At 40.8% G+C, this 23285-nt stretch overlaps 1 protein-coding gene across 8 annotated transcripts; it reads left to right on the top strand.

Annotated features, from left to right (window-relative positions):
- Positions 1-1484: 1484 nt before the first annotated feature.
- MOSPD1 (motile sperm domain containing 1) lies at positions 1485-16903 on the top strand. 8 transcript variants are annotated; one of them, XM_010572483.1, is made up of 6 exons: positions 1987-2074; positions 7436-7692; positions 7876-7951; positions 11178-11407; positions 13347-13508; positions 15955-16903. In XM_010572483.1, the coding sequence occupies exons 2-6, from the start codon at positions 7539-7541 to the stop codon at positions 15984-15986; spliced, it is 654 nt and encodes a 217-aa protein (XP_010570785.1). In that variant the 5' UTR covers positions 1987-2074; positions 7436-7538; the 3' UTR covers positions 15987-16903. The 8 variants fall into 8 exon arrangements, with proteins under 8 accessions (XP_010570780.1, XP_010570785.1, XP_010570786.1 ...); XM_010572484.1 differs by having other exon boundaries at positions 11178-11404; positions 15955-16297; XM_010572481.1 differs by lacking the exon at positions 15955-16903 and adding an exon at positions 14093-15677.
- The last annotated feature ends 6382 nt before the right edge of the window (positions 16904-23285 follow it).

Consider the following 23285-nt stretch of genomic DNA (forward strand, 5'->3'; position numbering starts at 1 on the left):
ACTCGTATGCATGCAAGAGTTTTCACTTTTAATTTAAAACAGGGCTCTTAAAATAACAAAATAACCTAGAAACAAGCTGCAGCGATAGACGGGTGGAAGAGGAAGGAGACCAGCACAATTTCTGGTTTTCAACAGGTGGCCAGTGGATGCAAATGTTATTAAATGTGTGATAGAAAAACCACAGCTGAATCCTGGGAATCTTATAAAAGGACACCTAAAACCTGCTTTTAGAGATTTTAAACTTTCTCTGTAAATCCAGCTGGATGAACTGGAAAATATTAACTTGGCTAATTAATATGCTTCTAAGCCTAGCGTTTTAAATTACGGTTTTTCTAATCTGATCATTGTGTTTATTATTAATTTGAATATCTCTGAAGCATGTTTATGTCTGCTGCTTCTCCTGAAACAAGTTTCCAAAATCAGGAAGACCCTGCATTTGATTAATACTCAGTAAAAACACAGTAATTTTCTGAATGTATCCTGAAGGCTGAAGGCTGATAGTCTGTTTAAAAACAAGAATTCCAATTTATTTTAAAATGTGTTAAAACTCTATGAGCTGACACTTGTCAAGAAACAAACAAAAAAATTTACCAGTTTTCACTGCATACATTTTCAGAAATTCTGACAAAAGATTATTATTTCTATATATAATAATTTAACTGTAGTTTATATAATTTGGGGCTGTAAGACTTGAAACTGTTAATGAACTACTAGCAACTATTAGACCTGCAGAAGGTAGTATTTGGAAAAAGGTGAGTGCTAACACACACATCTTGGCTAAGTTGCAAAATGGATTTTTTTTTTTATTTAATGTCTTCCACGATTTTAAATAGACAAAATATATTACTTACTGTCCTGGATTGTTTCATGATGTTATTGTGAAATACTAATGGCTACTGTGTTTATTTCACCACAGGAGTGCGTTCATTTCACTGGTGGGTAAAGTCTGGCAAGAGGTAAAAGATTTTGCAATCCTGCTGACTGGATGGCTTAATATAAATCTCAATTATTCACCTGACTTGCAACAAAAATATTTTTCTGCATTAATAATCTTAAAGTTGGGGATGATCATAGGTGGCGATTATGCTGCTGCATTTTTTTTTTTTTTGTACAGGGGTTAGAAGCCCAAGTCAGGAAAAAACCATGATAGCAGATATGCATAAAGCGAGCTGAAGCCCACAAATAGTTTAATTTAATAAAAAGACATTAATAGGAGGAACACAGAACCAAGGTTAACAACAACAGAAACATGTCTAGAGAGACAACATGCCCCACCGAAGCTGCGCTGCTGTACGATTCGAGAACCGTGACCGTACGTTCGACTCGTTACCGCTTTTACCCTGCGTTCAGCCCGGGCGAGAGACGCCGACTCTCCCGCCGGACGACGGGCAAGCGACCGGCAGGACGGCGCGGAGCCGGAGCGGCGCCTTAACGGGAACCCGAAGCCGGGTTTGGGAACCCGCACGCGCCAGGAAACGGAGCAGCCCTGAGGCCAACGGCGGGGAGAGCCATGAGGGGGGCCAGGAACCCTTGCGGGAAGGGGTCAGGCCTCAGAAACCATGAGATGAGGTAAGTTATTCTCAAAAAAAACCCCAACTTCCTGGAGGAGAGGAGTAGCCGGCCCGGTTGCAAAATCCCCCGCTCCCCGCCGCTGGGCCTCCCCTCGCCTTGCTGTCCGGGGAGCGCCGGCCGGCGGGGCTCCTCACCCCCCTACCCCACGGCGCCGGGATTCCCCTGAAGGGCGGCCGGGCCGGCTAGAGGAAGGCCCTTCCCACCCCCCCAGCCACCTCCCCGCAGAGAAGCGGGGAAGCATCGGGGGAACGAGGCCCCGAAGCCGGCGGCGGCCCCGACGCCCCACCGCCAGCCGGACCTAACATGGCGCCGGGGAGGGAAGGAAGGAAGGAGGGGCGGGGCCCCGTGACGTCTCGCGATGGCGGGCGGGCGGGAGAGAGTCCGCCGCGATCCCGGCAGCCATAGCGACGACGCTACCTGCAGTGACGGGAGCAGGCGGGGGGGGGCCGGCGGCGGACAAAGGGGGCGCCGCGCGAGCCCGCACCCAGCGGCCCCGGAGGGGGTGAGTTCGGGGCGGGGGGCGCCGCGCGACGCCCCCCACCCACCCCCGGGACAGGGCGGGGGGTGGCGGGAGGAGCGACACCCCCGTCCCGGCTTGTCAGGCGGCCCCGGGCCGGGCAGCGAGGGGCCCTTGGCGGGCCGGGCCTCCCTTCCCTTCCCGTCCCCTCCGGCGGGGAGCGCGGGGCCTTCCCCCGGCGCCGGCAGCTCTCTCGCCGTGCCGGCTCGGGCGGGAGCGCTGTCGGAGGAGCCCGGCGCCCGCCGCCCTTCCCCTCGGTAGGGCCGTGAGGAGGAGCGGGGCGGCGGCCGGGCTCCGAGGCCCCGGCGGCGCGGCGCCGCCTGCCCGGCCTGTCTCTCCTCACACCCGCGGGGGGCCGTTCGGCGGGGAGCGGGGCAACCGGGGCCGGGGGGGGGGGGGGAGTGAGGGAAGGCGGGCCGGGCGTCGGTGGGGACGGGTCTCGGTTGGGCTTGCTCCGAGGTTGTCGGTGGGGGAGCGGTGCGGGACGGGGACGGTGCGAAGGTGCTGGCTGCGTTATCGCCAGGGGCAGGGCAGGGCTGGGCGCAGGCTGTGGAGAGAGGCCGTTAGAGCGCAGATGCCTCAGCCTTTATCTCTGCTGCTCCGCGTCGGAGAACAAAGAGGATCAATTAAGGGTGTGCAATGATTGCTGCCTCTCCGGCTTCAAGTAGGTGCGCTCTGAGAGTCAAATTGGAACGCCTTTCTTCCCGGCGTTCTCGGAGGAAAGAGTGTTTTCCTCAGTTAATCTGTGGCATCTTGGCATTTGGGCTGAGGATTTGAACCTGGCCTGAGACAGGGAAAAGGCCGCGTAGCACTGAATAGCACAACACGCCTTTAAAAACCAACCAGTTCGGTGCATTAAACGCAACCTGAACGTGAGAAAATAGAGACTATAGCAGCGGATGTGCCCTTGAAAGTCTTCCATAGGATTCTTCTGAGCCGTATAGTAGAATGGGTTGGAAGCAATGCACAGCTCTTATTTCATTTTTCCCTGCTTTTGTGTGTCTCTTAGTTGCATTTGAATACATTTTTTTGTTACTGTCACCTTTTCAGCATTTGAAAAAATAAAGGGAAAAAATTATGTGGTCCTAATAAATTTTTCTGTCAGTATCAGCGTGATTTATGCATGTTGTCATCTATGCTAATAGGTAACGCTCTGAGACTATTTCATTTTACAGCATCCTGGAGACAGTTACTAATTGCATTTCTCATCACCCTGTAAAGAGGTAAACAGTAGCATATTTCTGCCCAGGCTTTGCAAAGTATCAGAGGAGTTCTGCCAGTTTAAATGTGACTATCCGCCTACTTAAATAGTTTGCAGAATCTGTGCCTTCATAGATTAGCAAATTGAGGTGAGGTTAACCAACTTGCTCAAGGTCATGGAGTGTCAGTGACAGAGTTAGCAATAATGGAATCCAGCCATCCTGGCTGCTGGGTCTGTGCTCTAATCGTTGGATGACTCTTCCAAATAATTGCAGGTAGTTTAAACGTTGAGTTGCGTAAGTGCACGTTACGGCCTTCAAAAACTTTTGGAGAAACAAAATGTTAATAGATCTGCTTTAGATCATATGCTGTATTTACATGTAGTTTAAAGGAATTGCTCAGCTTGACATAGGGAATTCTGAAGAAGACTTTGTGGCTAATTTTGTGAATATGCACTCAAAAGGCATCAATTTTGTTGAGTATATAGTGTAGAAAGGCTTATTGTGTAGATTTAGAGGGTAGATCATGAGATAGAATAAAAAAAGATTACACTTCAATTAGAAAATTTTTAAAAGCGGAATGTGGAGACTATGACTATAGAGGTTATCTTCTGAATAAAGTGTTTACCAGATGACATTCTGTAGAGTTATTTGCAGTTGTTAGGAAAAGAAACAACCAACAAATGCACTCGGAAGCCATGGTGATGAGGCTGTTGGAAGTTAAAATGGGAACAAAAAACTTCCTCACTTGATTTATTTTTTCAGCAGATGCTTGTTAAGTAAAAACAAATCACAAGTGGTGTTATTTGTGAGCCTAGAGAGAAGTTACATTTCACTTTGTGTTTTTCTCTGTCAAGTTAAATTTATGAAGAAAGACATTTCAAAGGAAACGCTGGCAGATCTATGCTATTGTGACACCAGCAGTATATATTTAGTAACTTCAGGGAGGAAAGATCCTTATTGTGCTAAAAAAAATATCAGTGACAATTGTTTGTCTGGACTTCAAAGAGCGTTGGAAAGCAAGCTGGCATTGTTCAGGTGTTACACTTTGGCCCGTGTCCTGTAATGAGCATTAAATTTGACAGATTCCTGCACCTGCGAGGAGTTTCATTGGCGGTACCAGGAGAAGCCCATCTGCGCAGTGTAGGTCACAGAATTGAGACCACAGATCTCGGTTTTGCACAGATTTGCATGTGCTTACGTTTATGTTCTGCAAGTAATCATGGTGACTATTGACTGCAAAATTTAGTGATTGCGGTGAGAATCTGCTGTGCTGCGATGCATGGTGTAGAAGAGCGGCAGCCAAGTTTCTTTTAAATGAACTGGCTGGAGTGCCAAACATAGCCAGCTGCGTAGCCTTATTCTGAACGTGAGTACTGCTTTGGGGTTAATCTGTGCAGAGAAGTTCTGAAAGTAGAGACTTTCTCTGTAAAAGTCTTTGCAGTTTCTTGTTGATGAGTGCTTCATGAAAGGTGTGCTGCTGTTAGTACTAAACTGTTGAATCTGCCCAGCATATGTATAGTTTATAATGCAGTCTTTGGGAAAAGTGCTTTTACTGATGTCACTTGGTGAGATATCCCAGCAAGGTGACTTCTAAGTCAAAATTATTGTCTCAGAAAGGATGCTGGTTGCTTGCTTAGAAATCCAGAAATTTATATCCTGAATGACACTGCTGTGTCAGCAAGCATGTCTACTATAGGCCTGGGTTTGCCAGGTTTTATTTTTGCCAGTTTGGGTGGTAACTTCTTATCCAGCCAAGTTAAATAAGAAAAGGAAGCAATAACGGGATATACTTTTTTAAGATTGGTGGCTTTCCGCCTGCAAGTTGTGGAATCCTGGGAGGTTTGCGTGTTGCGTTTTCAATGGATGCATAAGAAAAATGAGCCTGTTAATAGGCTTAGTGATCCATACCTCCACTGATGTTGTGATTTGTGGGTTTTTGGACACCTAAACACTTGCCGCTGGCTGAGCTGAAGAAACTGGAGTTGTGGTATGATGCCAGGAGTCAGAATGAAACATGTGCAGTGTTTAAATAAAAAACTAAAGCATCAAAATAGTATTAATTATTATAAATAATACTTTAAAAATTTATTAAATATGGTCACTTAAAAATATCTAGCAGTAGCTTGCTGTTGGTTGTATGGTAGTTTAAAACCTTTATTAGGAAAAAAACCCTTTTGCTAATTTCAATGATTGCCTGTATTTCTGTTACACATAATGTATGCAGTGTATATATGTATGGGAACCAAAGATTTCAACATATGCTTACTGCATCAAGCTAACTTTTGTTAAAAAAATAAAAATCTTAGTCTTTTGCCTATGAGAAGTTTCAAAAGAAGTTATTTTGTATTCCTGCAAGCTGGTGGTTTTTCCACATTAGCTCTTCATATATATAGTCTTAATATATTTGAATGGAACAATGAATCTCACTTTGCAATAGTAAACAAACTTGTTCAAGAAATAATGCTTACACTTGCTGCACAAAGTGAATCCAGAGTTTGTTAATTCTTCTGAAACAAAAGGGATTCACCAAAATTCTAAGAAGCACTCAGAACCCAAATTGCCACTTACAGAGCTATGTCTTTTTCTAGACTCTTCTTAATAAGGTAGCAGAACATCAACTTGGAACACTATCATTGGGGATTTGTTTTCAGAATATTATTAGTAGCATTTCAGTGAAGTGGAAACAAACCTGTGCTCTGAAAAGAAACTGGATCTTGGGGAAAGACATACCAGTGAGAGCCATGAATTTAAATTCTACAGAGATGATTTGCTATTTGAAAAAATAAATAAATTTAAAAGCTTAGTTTGTGAATAAGAATTAGAACCTGTAAATGTGAAGATATGACAGATAAACTCTACTAAACACCTAAACTTGTGTCATGTTTCAAGTATGAAACATGTATCTGGTGCTTGGAAATGTGAACATCATGATGTTTAGAATGGAAAAATAAGCATTTGTTTTTGATTGTTCATAATGCTAGGGCTATTCGCTGCTAGAAAGATCAGACACTAAATTCCTTAAGGTGCAACCAAATCAATTTATTAGACTGCAGAACAGCTGAAATGCACCTTGTTTTATAAAGCTTCATTGGAAGTGGAAATGACAGCTGATGAGTCAGTAGGGACTTTTTGTTCTTTTACTATTTTCTACTCTAGAATAAAGTTAAGCCTCAAAGGACACCTTCAGTTTGATAATTAACCTATAGGAGCTACAGTAAAATATGACGTTCTTGGGGGGGAAAATATATGTAGCTGTTTCACTTTGTTCTGTCTGTAGTGTGTAAAGTCAATGGTATGTGTGCTGAGGAGTCTGGCCTTAATTTTCTTTTATGAGTTACATTTGGGATTGTTGCTCAGTCAGGTCATGGGTTCTGGTTTTAGTTCTGGAATGTCACTCAAAATAAAACAAAACTGTGGGGGTGGCAGAGGGAGAATTACGATGGTCATACTTTGGTTAGAGACAGTGGTGGTAGAAAACCTGTCTTATTTTTTAATCAAATAGTAAATCCCAAATCTGTTTGGTATTATTCATCCCAGTTATTTTTCAGTTCGTTGCCTGTAACTACCATGGAATTGTAACAAGAGTTTAGTTTAAACAAGGTGTGAAGGTGTTCCCCATTCTTTTGTTCTGAATCTCTGGGATTTGACATACCTCAGTGCCTATGTGAGCAGATACCTAAGTTATTATACCTCATCCGGGAAGGTCACCACTGCAGAGAGATTCCTGCCTAAATGGTGACTACTGCTGCCTTACATCTTTGTGTTTCCTCATTTCTGCTCTGTTTTTTTCTCAAGTGTTCGTGTCCTGAGGCAAGGATGGGATATCTTTTTGTTGTTGTTTGGTTTGTGTTGCAAAGACCCAGCATAAGCAATCCTAGTCATGGACTGGGACCCCAAAATGCTGCCACGATACACTGAAGAAGTGCTTATCCATTTATTTTATAGCAGTTTGTTAAATAGATGGAAACTCAATGCAAATATTTTTTCCATTTCCGTATTTTTGAAGGAACTAAAGTAAAGGTAGATTCATAACCAAGCATCATGTTTTATATTTTTACACCTTTGTTGACTGCCTCAGTTTAGTATAGACTTATGGAAATAATCTTCTTGCCTTTTCTCTTTTTTCCCCCTTTTTTTCTTTTAGAATTGCCAAAATGCTTTGGAATTCTTAAACGATTCAAAAACTGAAGTCTCTGAGGATACAAAATCATAAGAACACAAGAAGCAGCAAGGAGGATTCAGTGCCAATGCAGCAACAAAAAAGACAGCCAGAGTTAGTGGAAGGAAATCTTCCTGTTTTTGTTTTTCCTACAGAACTTATATTTTATGCAGATGACCAGTCAACACACAAGCAGGTGTTGACTCTATATAACCCCTATGAGTTTGCCTTAAAATTCAAAGGTGGGTTTCTTAGGTTAAGTTCTGTTTAAGGGTTAGTTGATGATCTTGAACAGTCCAATTATAATTCATGTAACAAATCATATTTGTGACAAAACTAAACTTGTGTCTTTATGTATACCTGTTGAAGAAGTTGATGAGGTGTTAATTCATGATTTGTTACCACTACTGTCCTTTTCATTGCAGTTCTTTGTACAACTCCAAATAAATATGCGGTGGTTGATGCTACTGGTGCAGTGAAGCCTCAGTGCTGTGTTGATATGTAAGTAAAAGTTGGTTGTTTGGTTTTTTTTTTCCTAATGTACAACATTTGATTATCTTAATTTCTTTTCTTATTTAAGAGGTAGTAAATGACAGCATGCATAGTATAAACTAAGTTGGATAAAGATATAATATTTTCCTAATCTCCTGTATTCTTGTGGCTTTCACTCTAGGGCAGAGGTATTATAATATTGGAGATATTTCCTTCTTTAATTTTGCCTTGAAGCATAAATAAAATGCTAGTAAACGCATCCTGTCGTATAGTTTGTAAACCAGCAGTGAGAGTAATATGAGCCTCCCCTGAGTACTTTTTTGTTAGAAATAACAAGAAAAGCAAGACCCTCAGGGTAGGGATTTCTTTATGAGAAATATTTGTTTGCAGATTGGCAAAATGAAAATGTATGCAGTTCTGCTGAGCACACTTTCCTGGGCCATTTTTAATAAAGGTACTTTTGCCTACCTTTCACCCCAACCGCCTCTCTCGGTCTCAGATCTCTCTGTCTCCCCTTTACTTGTTTCTTCTGTCAGGTCCCAACCCAGTAACAGAGAAAATAAGTAGGCCAGTTAAATGATCACAATAACGTATAGGGTCTGTAGGCTGCTATAATTCAAAGTAGAGTAGGTATATAAGCTGAAATAGACCAATTTTTTTCATCTTCCGTTTGCCACATTTTTTCTGTGCTGATGTACAGATACAGCTAAAGAAAGTATGAAGTACCTAAAAGAGCAGACCAAGCTTTCTGAATAGAAATTTACAAACTGTAAAACACCACCTGGAATCTCTGGTTAACAAATGGCCATATACAAAAAACTCTGCTATTGAATGATCTGTCTTTTGTCAGATAAATAGTACTGTGCTTGGGGAATGGCTCTTTCCTGTAGACTGTTTTCCGTAGGTGTAGTTTGGAAAATTCCAAGGACTCACCAAATGGAAAGGAAGTTTAAAACATGGAACTAAAAAGTTTCAGTGGGCAGGGGCAATAATCCTAAAAATGGAACAAACGAGGTCAGAATATACCAGCGTATTGGTGAGCTGTTCCAGTCTAGCAGACATTTACACAAGCTTGATTACATTTGGGTAATCTTAAACAAATGTCTTATTAAATAAAGGAAAATAAGACATATGCATGTTTCCAAGGGAATTTTTTGTGCAGCAAAACCCCCATCCCATTTCAATGGTTGCTGTCTAAGGGCAGTGTTTACTGCTAGGATATGAGCAGTACTATGCAAGTATGGCCATTTGCCAGATAAACAGATATTCTACAGAGCTTCCAATTATGCAATGGTCTCTAAAAAGAAACAGGAGAATGTATCTGTTTATAAGGGTCTGCAGAAAATATCTCTTTGCTTGGCAGCAGATGCATGTTCTCATAACACAGTGTTATGTAAAGATTCTGTTTAGGTTGGTAGTATCATGGTACTAAGAGTAGAAACAAAAATTTAGAAGTAAGTGTTAAAGGAAGAAATAAGAGTTGAATCTTCTGTTCTCATACACAGAGAGTTGTGTCAATTAGGATTGTTGGGGGGGAAAAGCCTTTTGTTTTAGTGAAGGCAGTTGCCCAGCCAACACTCAACTTGCTGAAAGCCTGTCATAAGCATGCTCTTTTGCCTCTAAAGTGACATAAAACTACGTACATTCCTGCAGGCTTCTCGCTTGGGGGATGACTTACTCTCCGTTTCCTTGTTGAATAGTCTATTCAAACTAGATACCAGTTACAAGCCCTGGCTATGTGTTAATGATTGTAGATACCTTGATGTGATATAGTTCCTTTAAATGAAGACTGAAACACAAAGATCTGTTTCTTGCAGCATTTTAATGTATATATTATTCACAAAGATAGGTTTCTTGAAGCAATTTTAAGACTACTATCCTGTATTACTAAGGGTAGAATCATTTTTTTCCCCTCAGGAGATGGCAACCTTCTTGAAGCCAAATCACTTATACGTAGGTATTTTTTCAGATTAGCTGTTGTTATCTTAGAAATGTAGAATAGCCTGTCGCAAAAAAAGTTTTCCACTTCGGGAAAATAATTAGAATCCATATTAACTCTAAGAGCTGATATGACTTCAAAACCTAAATATTATAGCTTTTTAGTGCTAGATACATATTTTCGTAATGAATCATAAATGCAGAGAGGAGGCAGTTAAGCAGAGCACTGCTCAGAGGTCTGTATTGCCTTTGATCGGTGTTATTTTAAGATTGCCTTTTGTAGGCCCCACATACAATTTTTTCCATGAAATGCCATAAAACTAGAACCCTGTCTTACTGTTAAAACCATCTTGGTCAACCTAATCAAAACAGTAGAGCAACAGACTGGTTGCTGGACAGTGAGAAGGTTTACCAAGAAAATAACTGACTCTCTAGCTATAACTTGGAGAATATGTCTATCCTGCAGTCTGAGTTGTGACTGCAGCTTGTGTGTCTATGCCCGGCATAGCTCTTCGTAGCTAGTGAAGTACCTGCAGCATCGTGTATTTCAATGCAGGCTACGAAACATGCTGAGGTTAGCTAGATTGATGAGCAAAGCTCTGACAGCACAGAGCTCTGCTATTGAAATCCAGATTTACTCACTGAAAGACAGGTGAGAAATGTTTACGTAAATACGTAGCTGTCATTTTTACTGCACTGTTACATGCTCTTAATGGTGGGCTTCTGATTTTGAAAATTCTTTACATCTAGCTGACTCTTGTCCGTAGAGGGAATGAGTTTTGCTTCTGAGAAAGTATAATTGTAAAGCTCTGAGCCTGGTTTCCTCAAAAAGCCAGACTTTTGCCATCACCTGTCCAAGTGTTTGGCAGTTGTACTTTTCTTCTTTTCTTCCCTGTCTACTCCAGTTACCCCGTACCTTTTAAAATCATTGGCCAGCGTCAAACAACTTTGATAAAGGAGGAGGCATCTTTCAGATAATTGAGGTTTCGTGCAAATTGGCAGCTAGGCCTCAGATTGAGGAAAAGGTGTGCTTGAGATAAAGAATTAACTGTTCTTTTTGGCCAGCCAATTGGAGCATATATATTTGGGAACCAGAGCGAACATAAGGAGGGGAGAGAGAAGGCAAGATCAAATCTTCAAGAACATTGAGTGATGGAGGAGGTAATGGGGATCTGGACTATTGCAATGCATCTGTGGGGGGAGGAAAGAGGGGAAACATTGGGATGTAGGACGTAATTCCACAGGAGACGTGCTGCTTATTAGTTCCTCTGTTTGAAAATGTTGTTTTCTTCTGCAGTGTGATTCGTCACAGAGATGTTCGGGCTTCTTACTACGGTGTGATAGATAAATTTCGTCTACAAGTGTCTGAGCAGAGCCAGAGGAAAGCATTAGGGAAAAAGGAGATTATTGCTACTCTACTTCCATCTGCAAAGGAACAACAACAACAAAAGGAAGAGGAGGAAAAACGAATAAAAGAACACCTGGCTGAAAGTGTCTTTTTTGAGCAGACTTTGTGTCAACCAGGTAGCTGAAATCTTTTACCTCTCCTGTCTTCTTAATCAGTTATGAGTAGCTCAAGTGACTAGAAAGGCTAGACTAAAATAAATTCGAAAATAATTCCTTTTCTTACCTGTAAGACTGCTGTCTTTATCACTGGGGCATGATAGTGCCCAAGAACTCAAACTACAGCAATTCTGGTTATGCTGTCTTTATTAATCAAGACCCTTTGCTGCCCCATGTTTGCATGTCATGCCTTGGAGAGAGAATACATCCTCTATTCCTCTGGTGCAGAAGTTCTGCTACAGCCAATGGGAATTTAGCTGCAAAAGGGTGGCAGTTATTTTTTCCCTTGGGCTATTTCAGAACATATGCCCTTTCTGAGTTTGTTCCAAACCCTTAATCCTCCATTTCCTGATGAGCAGAAAATATTGCCAAAATATCTTCTAAAGTGGTCCTTGTTCTGCGCGATCTCCTTTGTCTGTCTCACAAGTACAGAAAAGCACAGTCACTAGCTGAAAATTCTTTGCATGTTTCATATGTGAGGAAGTGAATCAACAGTCTTGAGCAAAACCTGAACCTAACAGTTAAGTTGAAATGGTAGGGGGAGATATAAAAAGTATCAAGTTTTACCTGAACTGAATCTAAACCTATTCTTCTTGACTTGGCAGTCTACCTTCTTGTTACTTTTACTGATTTATACTATAACATTCTTGTCACTATTTTATTTTTCATGACAAGAACAAAAATCAATTCCAGAAAATAGATGAACCTGCTTGAGAGTGTACCTCTTGTTAAAACCAAACTGTTTCTCTGTTTATACATAGTTTGTTGGCTAGTGAAACACCTTTTACTTTAAACTCAAGATAGGTATTAGTGGGATACATGGTTAAAGCAAACCTACAATGATCTCTGGGTTCACAGAACAAAATGTTACTATGATAGTTATTCTGGTACAGAGGGTTCAAACCATCCTGAACAATCTGATGCTGGTCTTAATCCAAATGCTATTTCTCTGCTTAAAAACCTCGTTGACTATATTATGTTGGTTGCTTACAGAAAAACAGTAAACGAAGCAACTACAGTCTTTGCATATAACCTGCAACCTAGAAATAACAGATTTATGAAATTAAAATAGGACACGTATTGCTAGTCACCGAGGATAGAAAAACTTGATAAAAACATTGGCTAATTTCCAATGGGTCTTAAGAATTTGGTGAGAGGTATTCAGCTAACATGTTAACAGCGCTTTTCAAAGATTACACAGTGTGCCTTTGGGTAGGTTCCAGCTGTTAAACTGCAGTGCAATAAAGACTGTGAAGGACAGTTCATCTATAGTTTGCATTTCCTTATTTGGGTGATATTGGACTGTCAGAGTGGTTTGCTCTCACAGTTTTTAACAGTAAGATTCAAATAATACCGATTTGTGGCATATAAACTGGTTCTGGCAGGTGCAGCCCTTGAATCCTCTAGAGAAGGAAGGGGAACTCGTCTGGCCCAAGAACCTGTGCTCTTACTGTAGCCAAGTTTTGTTCTAGAGATGTAAGCAGTTACCTGCCTGTGCAGCTCTTTTAGGTGTTCTTTCCTAACTGAGTACTAATCACTGAAGGAACATATCAAGGAATGGAGTCAGGATGCGTGGTGAAACCTCAAGTGTTGCTCAAACACCCAGCTGTCATGAGTGTGTATACATAGCTACTGGGCCTGGCAGGCTCTGTTCCTCCACAAGGGAGGGGTTTGGAAAGTCATGTGAAAACAAGTTCCAGTGTCAGAACAGGAAGCAGCCTTCTCCACTGCAAAACGCAGAAGGTTCAGAAGGGTGGGTTTAAGAGTTGTTTCCCACCCACTCCAAAGGGAAAAGAAAATCTTAGGATATTACAGCTTGAATGTACCGCAAACACTTTTGCAGAATATTTAATGTTTATGTTGGTTAGATGTTCCTTATAATTGGTACTATCTTGTTTTTCAGAAAACAGAACTGCCTCGTCGGGACCTAGTTTACTAACAGTCTTCCTGGGAATAGTGTGTATTGCAGCACTAATGCTACCTACATTGGGGGAAATGGAATCCCTGGTGCCTCTCTACCTCCATTTAAGTGTGAATCAAAAATTAGTAGCTGCTTATGTTTTAGGTAAGTATTTTGGATTTTGTAAATGTTTTCTTGCAACTTCCAGTCATTTGGGAAACTTCTCCTGTGTTTGCCGTTGGCTGCAGGAAACTTGATGGAGACAAAGCACCACACTACATTTTGTTTTTCATCTCCACTGATATTTTAACTTGCAGCTGTAGTGATATCAGGGTAAATCAGTTATCGTAAGTATTTTAGACCAGATTTTAGTTGAGACTTATTATATACAGGCCCCTGAATGTTAATTTCACCTTGATTTGATGACTGGCCAACTGTAGTCATCTGCCAGCAAAACTGAATGGAATATACTGTTTCTTATTCTTATATTGAAACGGAGAGTTACTCTATTGCAGAACCTAGATCTCTTCTGTTATTTTGTTTCTCTCCAACCCAGATGAGCTGGTCTGAAAGGCTCTATTCACTACCTTCTTGATAAGCAGTTGAAATGTGTAGAAATAAATTGTTGTAAACCCTTCCTAAGAGACCGCTACCATCTTCTTCCCAATTTGTAACTTGCTCCTAAATTAGCAAGCATAGATAAGTTGCACATTTCATTTGTTATGACTATTTTTCTATAACTATTTCAGATTTGAAGAACAGTCACACTAAACTCAATTCTCCTGTCCCACTACCTGGCAGAAATGAGGATTTAAAGGAAACGAGCTAGGCAGCTTCAAACTGATAGCTAGAGGTGAGGTAGTGATGGGAAAAGATGCAAGTTCTTAATGGTTAATGCGCACACTCAGTTGACTGACTCATGCAGGTCAGTCTGCTGAAATGGTTTGAAAACTCACTTGTCGCTCTTTGCCTGAGCCGATAGTGATGTATTTTCAGATCAGGACCTTGCACTAATCCTTGCTTTGTTTTTATCTCTAGCTTTGAAAATTATCTCTAGCTTTGAAAATTACTCCAGTTCCTGCTGGTGCTAACTATAGTGTTAAACCATTTGACTTTATCTATTTGCAACAACTTAACCCATTTCTAGATTCACTGTGAAGTTCTTACAGGTTTTGATTCCTTTGGTAGCAGCATTTTTAGTGTTCATTAAAAGATCCTTCTGTGTGCAACTCTTGCTCATGTAGAAAGTTGATTGCTCTTGAGAAGATGAAACCACTTTCTTCCACAACGAAGTACAACTGGATTGTGTAGCATTTAATTGAAAAGGGAGGTTAATACCACACCAACTGGGCTATATGATATCTGAGAAGTATTTGCTTTACAGCAATGAGTTAAACCCTTTATTGCCTGAAAGTCCCTGTACAAGTGGTATAGGCTGTCCTGTAGCAGCTTCTAGAAGCCTCTGTTATTACTCTGCGATGATTTAGATAATCCAAGCAAAGGCCTACAGCAGTTGTAGTAGTACTAATTGTCTAAGCCAATACAGACCATAAGAAATAGCTGAACTGTAATTCCTCTTTAATGGATGAATTGCTTATATAATGGAAGGCAGTGTTACAACTCTGTTCTGTCATGCTTCTATCTTCAAAATCTTTATAAAGTAAATAAGTTAAATCAGCATGTAGTGGTAGGATAGTAGAATAGTCTCAGAAATTTCTTTATCCATGGTGAGATCTGTAGGCTTTAGCTAAGTTCTCTGCAGTGAAATGCTGTTATATTAACATCATCTGAGTCTACAAGAGAGATTGCCTAAGAACTGATAAATTACTATTTTGATGTTACGTAAGGTTGGAATTCAAGGAGCCCTATGTTTTTCCATATGCCTCTTTGCCTTGTGCCGTGTAACTCATGGCTAAGAACTTGCAGATTTGTACTTTTTCCTGTATCAGCACATAATTAAAGTGAACTTATCAGTGTGTCATGAGTAGGTTTATTAGCCCCACGTTTCCTGCTTTCATCTGTTTTTAATTGTTTTTAACCTCTATCAGAGCAGTTCTTTTTTTTTTTTCCTCCCTCTTCAAAGGTCACAACAAAGACTCTGTAGAAAGCTCCCTATGCAGACTGACAAGGAAGCTTAACATCTTTGTCTAAAACTAGTCTTTGATCAGTTATTCTGCAGAGAGCAGAAACAAAAATGTCTTGGAGCCTTCAGCTAATCTGCCTTACTGATGGTTCAGCAATTGAATTACACTGCCCATGACTAGCCCCCATGAAAACTGGTAGCTTATATGCTAGTGTTACACTTACAAGTCAAAATCTCAATGTTAAGATTTTCCCATAGTGAGATCAATAATTGTTTGGAGTATTTATAGCTTCTTTGACATTTAGTTACTAGATATACTGCCCTTCAGTGTCTTTTTTTTTTTTACACAGTTTTTGACTACATCAAAATTTGGAGCAATATTTCTAATATTTAAGTGAAGTGTATATATAAATTCTGCATGTATTTATGTACTTTCACCTTATTTTCTGGCCTGTGACAGGGTAAACTGTCTTTCAATGTTTTATTCAGTGAAATTATAGTGTTTAGTTCTTAATTCTTGTCTTTCAGGTCTCATCACCATGGTTATTTTGAGAACATGAGCAATGAGTTAATAGGATGTCAAACACCTTACTGTATATTCACATCATGAATGTGGACTGCCTTTTACTCCCATTTGGCTCATTAAGATGCTAGCAAAACCGTTCAGTGATTTAAGATACCTTCAGAAGTGTAATATATTTTAACTATGTATAATAAATGAAAGACTCAAAGCACTTTTCGGTGCTTCTGTAACAGACAGCTATGAAATGTTCAGTGATACCTGTGAAAATAATTTGAAAAACTTTTATATCTACGCCTACTGTAAAAAATCCTTATTAAAGCAACATTTGTTATTTTTAGTCTATGTTCACATCAGTGCGTGATCACTATAAAAGCAAACTGTCTTATGTAAAACGTTCATTTGGTTTGTGGTTGTACATGCTGAGGCTGGTGCATAACACTTCTGTATACATACCAGAAGGATGAGAGTCATGACTAATCATTGAAGAAAATGAAAAATTCCATCAGTGAAACTATGAAATAAACCATGAATTTTAGGTGAAGAAGCAATTCTCAAATTCCTTACTTCATCATTACCAATATATTGTTGAGCGCTCGTTTTCTTAACTGGGGAAATAATTCCTGCGACAGCCATTTTGTATCACAATTGTAGACAATAAACAACAAGTTCTATAATCAGATCCTTTCATTTCTTAGGGATGCATGCGATATGTGAACTAAGTGGCATTAACAGAAGTTGAACTCACACCACACAGTAATATAAAATTCACCATTTTTTCTATTTTAGAGACCAAACTAAGTGTCACAACAAAGGCATTCCTCTACACCATCCCTTCCCCCCCAGCTAAGATAAAGGATTTCTTTTGTATCAGAAACTCCTGCTCAAATTCCAGTTTTATAATCTAGGTGAACTTTTATCTTGTTTCATATGAGCATTTTCCTTCATTTGACATTTCATTGTCGAGATGTTAAGTTGAAAAATATTTCTACTGAAGGGTCACTATTACTGCATTTGATTCATACACATAAATCTTTGTTTAAAAGAAGCCTATATAATACACTCTGATCTGTATAAAAAGCAGTTTGGAAATTAAACCTTCCTTCCCCCTGCATGTTATGGGTCACTTTTCTGCTTATGCATGGAAGTACAAAAAAACCATGCAGGTAACAGTGTTGCTTTTAAAAAAAAAAAAAAAAAAGAGAGAGAAAGGTTGAATTCAAGTTGTTAATCACTGTACATTTTTTCTTATATATAATACAAGTAAGTCTTTAAAGGGCAATAAAATGTTACCTTAGTCTGATTCTCAGAAGAATGGAGATTGTGTCATCTATCAGCGTCAGATGATAAAGAAAAGTCAAACATTAACATTCATTTAAAAAAAAAAAGTTACTAACTGGTTTGAGAACGCTGTGTTCTAGAGCCTGTGCTGCAGACACAGTGCTTGCCTCCCAACACTGAGATCATGTTTGGGTCACAGTGTTTTCCTGCCACTGTAGAGCTGCGTTGTTGTAGCTTTGCTGTTATTCTTAAGTACCTACACTATTAATTCTGATTTTCATGAGGTTATTTAACCTGCTGCTTTTTGGGGAAGGGCAAGGGAATTGAACAGACGTTAGGGAGATAAAACTGCCACATGGCACGTTAGCCTGGCTGTTATGTATTAAGATATACATTTTATTTTGCCCAAGCTGATTAAAAAAACAAAACAAAACACGAAACCACCTTTTTCCCCCCTCATATGCTGGCATTCCAGTCATGGGCCAGGATCATGTTTTGCCAGGCACTTGCGAAAGCACAGAAGAGAGAGAACCAAGTCTTGACACCTGCAGGCACCTTAGTCCTGCAGGACAGTGCACGCACAAGACTTGCAAAGTGAGGTGACAGGACAAGGGAGACCCAGATTGCCAGCGTTTGTTTTCAAGGATTTAAAGAGAAGCGATAGGCTTAGAAAAACACCTTGACCAAAGAAATCAGTAACAAAAAGTTATCAGCAACTAAAAAGACTAAAACATTGGACCATTTCTTTTTCAAGGATGAGGAGCAATACACAGATAAAAAAGATTAAATGCACAGTGTAGCTCAGCAGATGCAGATAAAACTGGTGCTTGGGCAAAATAAGCATGACAAATGTGAATTTTGACTTTTCTGCTTCAGGGAGATTACAGAACACTGTATAATCACAGATTTATTCCAGTGATGGGATAACGAGACCTGAGGACAGGTTCAGTTCAGCCCTGTGGGGGGGAATATATCAAATCCTGTTACAGCACGGTCACAGGGAGACAGTAGTAAAATTTTACCAGGTGGATACACAAGATTTATAAGATATTTTTCTGGGGTGTGTGTCTATTATGTATGTATGCATGCAGACACCTCTAGTACTTACCTAATGGGGTTATGGAAAACACTGAATGCCTTTGGAAATAAGACCCAAGACACTGAATATGCTTCCTCTTAAAAACACCAGGAGAAACAGTTAAGTGTTCACGTCATTTCCCATTCCTGACTCCTAACACAAACAAAACAGTCATTTCCTTGAAATGGAAAAGTATTTTCAGCAGACAGTTAGGAGGGCTTTAAGATCATCCAGCAGAAACAATCATCTTGTTTACCCAGCACTTGCTATGGCACTGATATCATCTCAAACAAGCAATGCTGGCAGGCAGGAAATGGGAGTGCTGCTGAGATCGCTTTCATGAGCGTCGCTCCTAGACGCTATAGGCTTGGTACATGATCTCCTCTAGGTGTTAGCACCTGTCTGGATCAGAAAACGTTTAGATGTCCCTATTTTCTCTGAAGGAGTGAATCACAGAATGCTTAAAAACTACAGTAGACCCAAGATAACTGTTCCAGAGCTCCAGGGACAGAGAGGGCTTTCAGATAATCTGTTCATTTCACCAGGGATCGCAGCTGATGGAGCCCCCGGAGATGGGAGAGTGGGTCGAGCAGCCTCACACGGAGATCACCTGGAAACAGATCCAGTCCCTGCAAAGGGAAATGCTGAGCTGCTGCTGACGTTTCTCAAAACATGCCCCAGGAAGATAACCGAGCATGCTGTCAGATGGTAACAGTCACTGCCGTTACTTAAACAGCTTAACAGTGGCATTTGCAGCAGCTCCAAGAGAAGCCCATGCACAGAACTGTGCCTTCAACAACGACACAGAGAAATCCTTCCTGGAATCTACTAGCTGAGAATTGTCAATCATATGTGATTTCATTTTACGTTCACAAGTATCTGATAACAAACAAGCCTAAACTGGAAAGAGGCTGCCAAATAGGTTTGGCAATAAATCACCATATTTCAGTTCCCAGTTGCCAATGTATATTTAAGATACCTGGCTTTCCTTGTAACAGGTTTCCTTCTAAATGCCAAGTTCCATCACCCCTTTCCTTTGTCAGGAGTATGAATCTCATCCTTAAGACTTACATGCATTGGCAATCCAGCCCACTGGTAGGGCAACACTACGCAAGGGAACTTGCCCAAGCCTGTCAGCCAGATCCAAGAATACTTTATTTACAGGAAAGAAAGTTCTCAGGTGCTGAGTGATCTGTGTTTCATAGGGCCTGTGGTGCTCCAGGGCAACCTCAAAATTCAGGGACCAAGCTGAATAGGAGGTCTTAAAACCCCAACCTTAGATCATCCTCACTGCCAGGAGGGAGGTTGAGTTTGTGCGTCAGAGCAGCTCAGGTAATTTGCCCTCTGACCTTGTATGAGACCCCCCCGGACGAAAAAAGTGGTAGTAAGGGAACAGATTGCAATACAAAGCATGCAGGGCTGAGCAATCCTGGTATTTGATCCTCCTGCCCAGCTGCGTGCTGAGTGGCCATGGAAAAACAGGTTCTCGCCTACATCCCTGTGAAACAGGGCACTTGCCTCCTCATGGTAGTGCTAGAGAAGGCACCGTCTCTCATTAGAGCTGGAGGAGAAACACCCTAAGTTAATGGTGCTGGCAATCGAGTCTACCTTCCCTGTAGGCATAGCTTGCTGCCTGAGGAAATTAAGTTAAGACTGAAACCATTGAAGGAAAGTGAAGTATGCTGTTGCCAGCAGCATTTCACTTGCTTAGTACTGCTCCACATAAGCTAGTGAAGATTGGGGAGCCACTGCTACACAGTCTAGCAAAAGCCATTTAAAGATAACAAGCGTATAAATGAAAGGAGTCTATAGAACCTGTGTATCCTCAAAAAATGAGTACCGGAGTAAGAAACACAGGCAGGCGACACAGCGTTAACTAAAGCCAAGTAAGGGGATACACTCACTTTTTGGTGTATTTTTGTCTTCTGTAGAAGCTCTCTGCTGTATGCTAACTAGCTGTTTACTTTGGATAATGAACTGTAGCTAATGCATATCAGCTCTTGAAAATTTGCAAAGCTCTATAACCATGCTGACAATATAATGTGGAATTACATGCTGGCAAAGTAATGCATGCTGATCTTTGAAACAGCAGAGACTCTGGAAAGGAATAATTTGAGCAAGAGCACATCCATGCTTACAGCAACACAATCAAAGCAATGGATGATCTCCTCAGTGTGAGGAAAAAGGTCGGTAAGAAGGCCCACCCGAGTAACAGGCTCCCTGTAATATCTCTGTCGTGGAACATCAATTCAGACACAACGTAACTGCAGTCGTCTTGATGCTAGCAGAACAAGAGATGCTAAGAAGAGAAAAGATGACTGATAAAATGCATATCAAAGACCTGGGATAAACGAACCAAGAGTCTGTAATGGAACTTAAGTCCCTGTTTACAGTTTAAAAAAAAAAAGGAATTAACAATACAATTTACAATAACAAATGAGAGCATTCTTCTCTAGGAAACTGCAGATACTCTAGGTGGCTTGAGGTAGGAACATCAAGGCATTAGACAAGCATATGGTTTGACAAACAAGAAGCCACCATCAGGAGACAAATAAAACTGCAGTAAGGCTCTGGAATCCCGTGTTCCATCAACATCACCAAACCCATTAGTGCCTTTCCCTCAGGAATCTGCCAGGAATCTCCCAAATCAAAACCGACTGCTGAAGTGAACGCACTTGAAATGAAAGGATCTTGATTTATTTTTAGCAGGAAGTTTCTTGCAGCTATTTCAGTGCCACACAGTCTGATTTAAGTTGGCTTGAAAGACAACACAGTACATTATTTCTGTGCCACAATAAACAATGCATGAGATGCACATCACGGTTTTGATTTTCCTCCACACAAGGGGAAAAAATAGTCATGAGAACCACATTTCCAAAGATTAGTACCTGCAGCAAAAACTGCCCCTGCTTGAGCAGCTCTCCCTACTTAAGTTGGCACCCAGCAAAATTCTAAACATTCACATGCCATTATTAATCACGGAAGGAAGTCTTAAATAACGAACATTTTCCAAGGCTCTTATGAAGCAAGTAAAAGAAGAAACTAAACTATCAGAAGAATTTTAAATTTGATAAATGCCAGATTTGTCTGGGGAATCTTCATGGGATTGGGGAAGTCTCACCATTTCCTTGAGAGACACAGAGGAACCAGAATGAAGAGGCCATGTTTGGTTTTGGTTTAAATGCACTCAACTCCTCCCCCCTGTGAAATTTCTGTTCCCAAGCCAGCTACTGAAAGTCAAACAAAGTTGTTCTCCTTCAGTTGTTTATTCCCCCCCCCCTCCTCCCTCATGCTTCTACCACAAAACCCCAACAGTGGAAGGAATCTCTCCCTTCCATCACATATGCAGGGTCTGCGTCTCCCAGATGTACGGCAGCTGTCTGCTGGGAGTCCACTGTGACAGAGGAAAGGCATCTCCTGATCAAGACCTAGGCTGCCTGTCAACTGGTCTCAAGTTTATCAAACAAGGATGCTCATACCAAATACACAGAAATGGGAAGACTCTGCTGTTACAGGTAAAACAAACAAACAATCAACTATCCAAGACACACCCTTAGGAAACAGATGCCAAATAAAAAACGTGAGGTGACAATTTGTGCATCCAGTTATTGAAAAGGACTCTTACAAGCCAAGCGCTCCTCTTTGGATCAGTAAGGTTTTAAGTATTGTACTGTAGCTGTAAACATTCAATTACGTTTACAAATATTTTAACTTGGTGCTTCCAGGAGAAAAGGGATCAACTTAAACTCCATCTGCCAGTTGGTGATGAAAGGTTGCTTAAAACAGGATATGAAGAGCTCACACATTTTAATTATGACTCCTGAAGCTCTCTATTTTAAGTAAATAAGTTATGACTCCAACATATGCAAGAACACAACAGCACAAAGTGAACATTTCTGAAATGACTACTGCTAAGAAAGGCACAAGCTGTTCTCAGGCTGGAAGCTAGCTGACAGAACTCCAGAAGTCACTCCTGCCTTTAGTCACTTCACTAGCAAATAATCTCACAATAGCAGGGCTGGACTCACAAATACAGCACTAATATTAGAACCACAATACACATTTATAAATCAAAATACCTCAGTCTCACCAATACAAGACTTTGGAGATCTGTTTTGTTTGTATGGGTTGGTGATCATTTACACTCAGTTTTCTGAAGAAAGGTGAAAAGAACAAATTTAGGATTAAGTTCTCACACTAATCTCAGGAGGACCATGGGCAGCTGTTCAGCTGAGTATTCAGATCAACTGGCTTACTGACACCACACAGCAGACCCTAGCAAGTTAATCTGGCTAATGCACAGGCTCATTTTTCCTGGCATCTGTACCTCTCTTCTAGCGTGAAGTATCTATTCCTCTGCTAAATGCAGTAACCAGCAAAGCGCTCATTCCAAAAATACAGTCCCCCTGAGCACTGGCATGGTTATCGAATGTACCCTCGGCAACTATGTCATTCCGGAGAAGGTGGAAGGAAGAAAAACACCTATCAGTTGTCAAGGAAGACGCACTGGCCCAAGACCCAATTTAACTGCCAAACAAATCCTACAGGACAGTTTTCAACCAGACCAATCAAGTGCTGAACACAAGCATGACTTTGGAAGGGTGCCATTCCAGAGGAGTGGCAGAATCCTGGAGAGGAACAGCTGTATGCCCCAAAAGAGTTCCAGAACAAAAAAGTTTATATATGATAATATATACTTACATATTATACTTTATATATATATGAGATCATAATACTTACAATATGGCCTAAGACAAGAAAGCTGACCATTTCTTCTCAGAGGAAAAGGCACAGACACTTGGAATGTTCCTTAACTGATCTGAGTTTACATCATATGCAACAGTCCTGTAACCACAACACTTAATCAAGCAAAGCTTCAATATTCATTGTTCATGAGTAAATGGGGAATTAGTAGAACAGAGGTAATACTAACAGCATGAGCTACTATGTGAGTACAGGGTTGATTATGCACATTGTATA

This window comes from Haliaeetus leucocephalus, unplaced genomic scaffold, assembly GCF_000737465.1.
Source record: "Haliaeetus leucocephalus isolate CR32 unplaced genomic scaffold, Haliaeetus_leucocephalus-4.0 Scaffold340, whole genome shotgun sequence".
In the NCBI taxonomy this organism is placed as follows: domain Eukaryota; kingdom Metazoa; phylum Chordata; class Aves; order Accipitriformes; family Accipitridae; genus Haliaeetus; species Haliaeetus leucocephalus.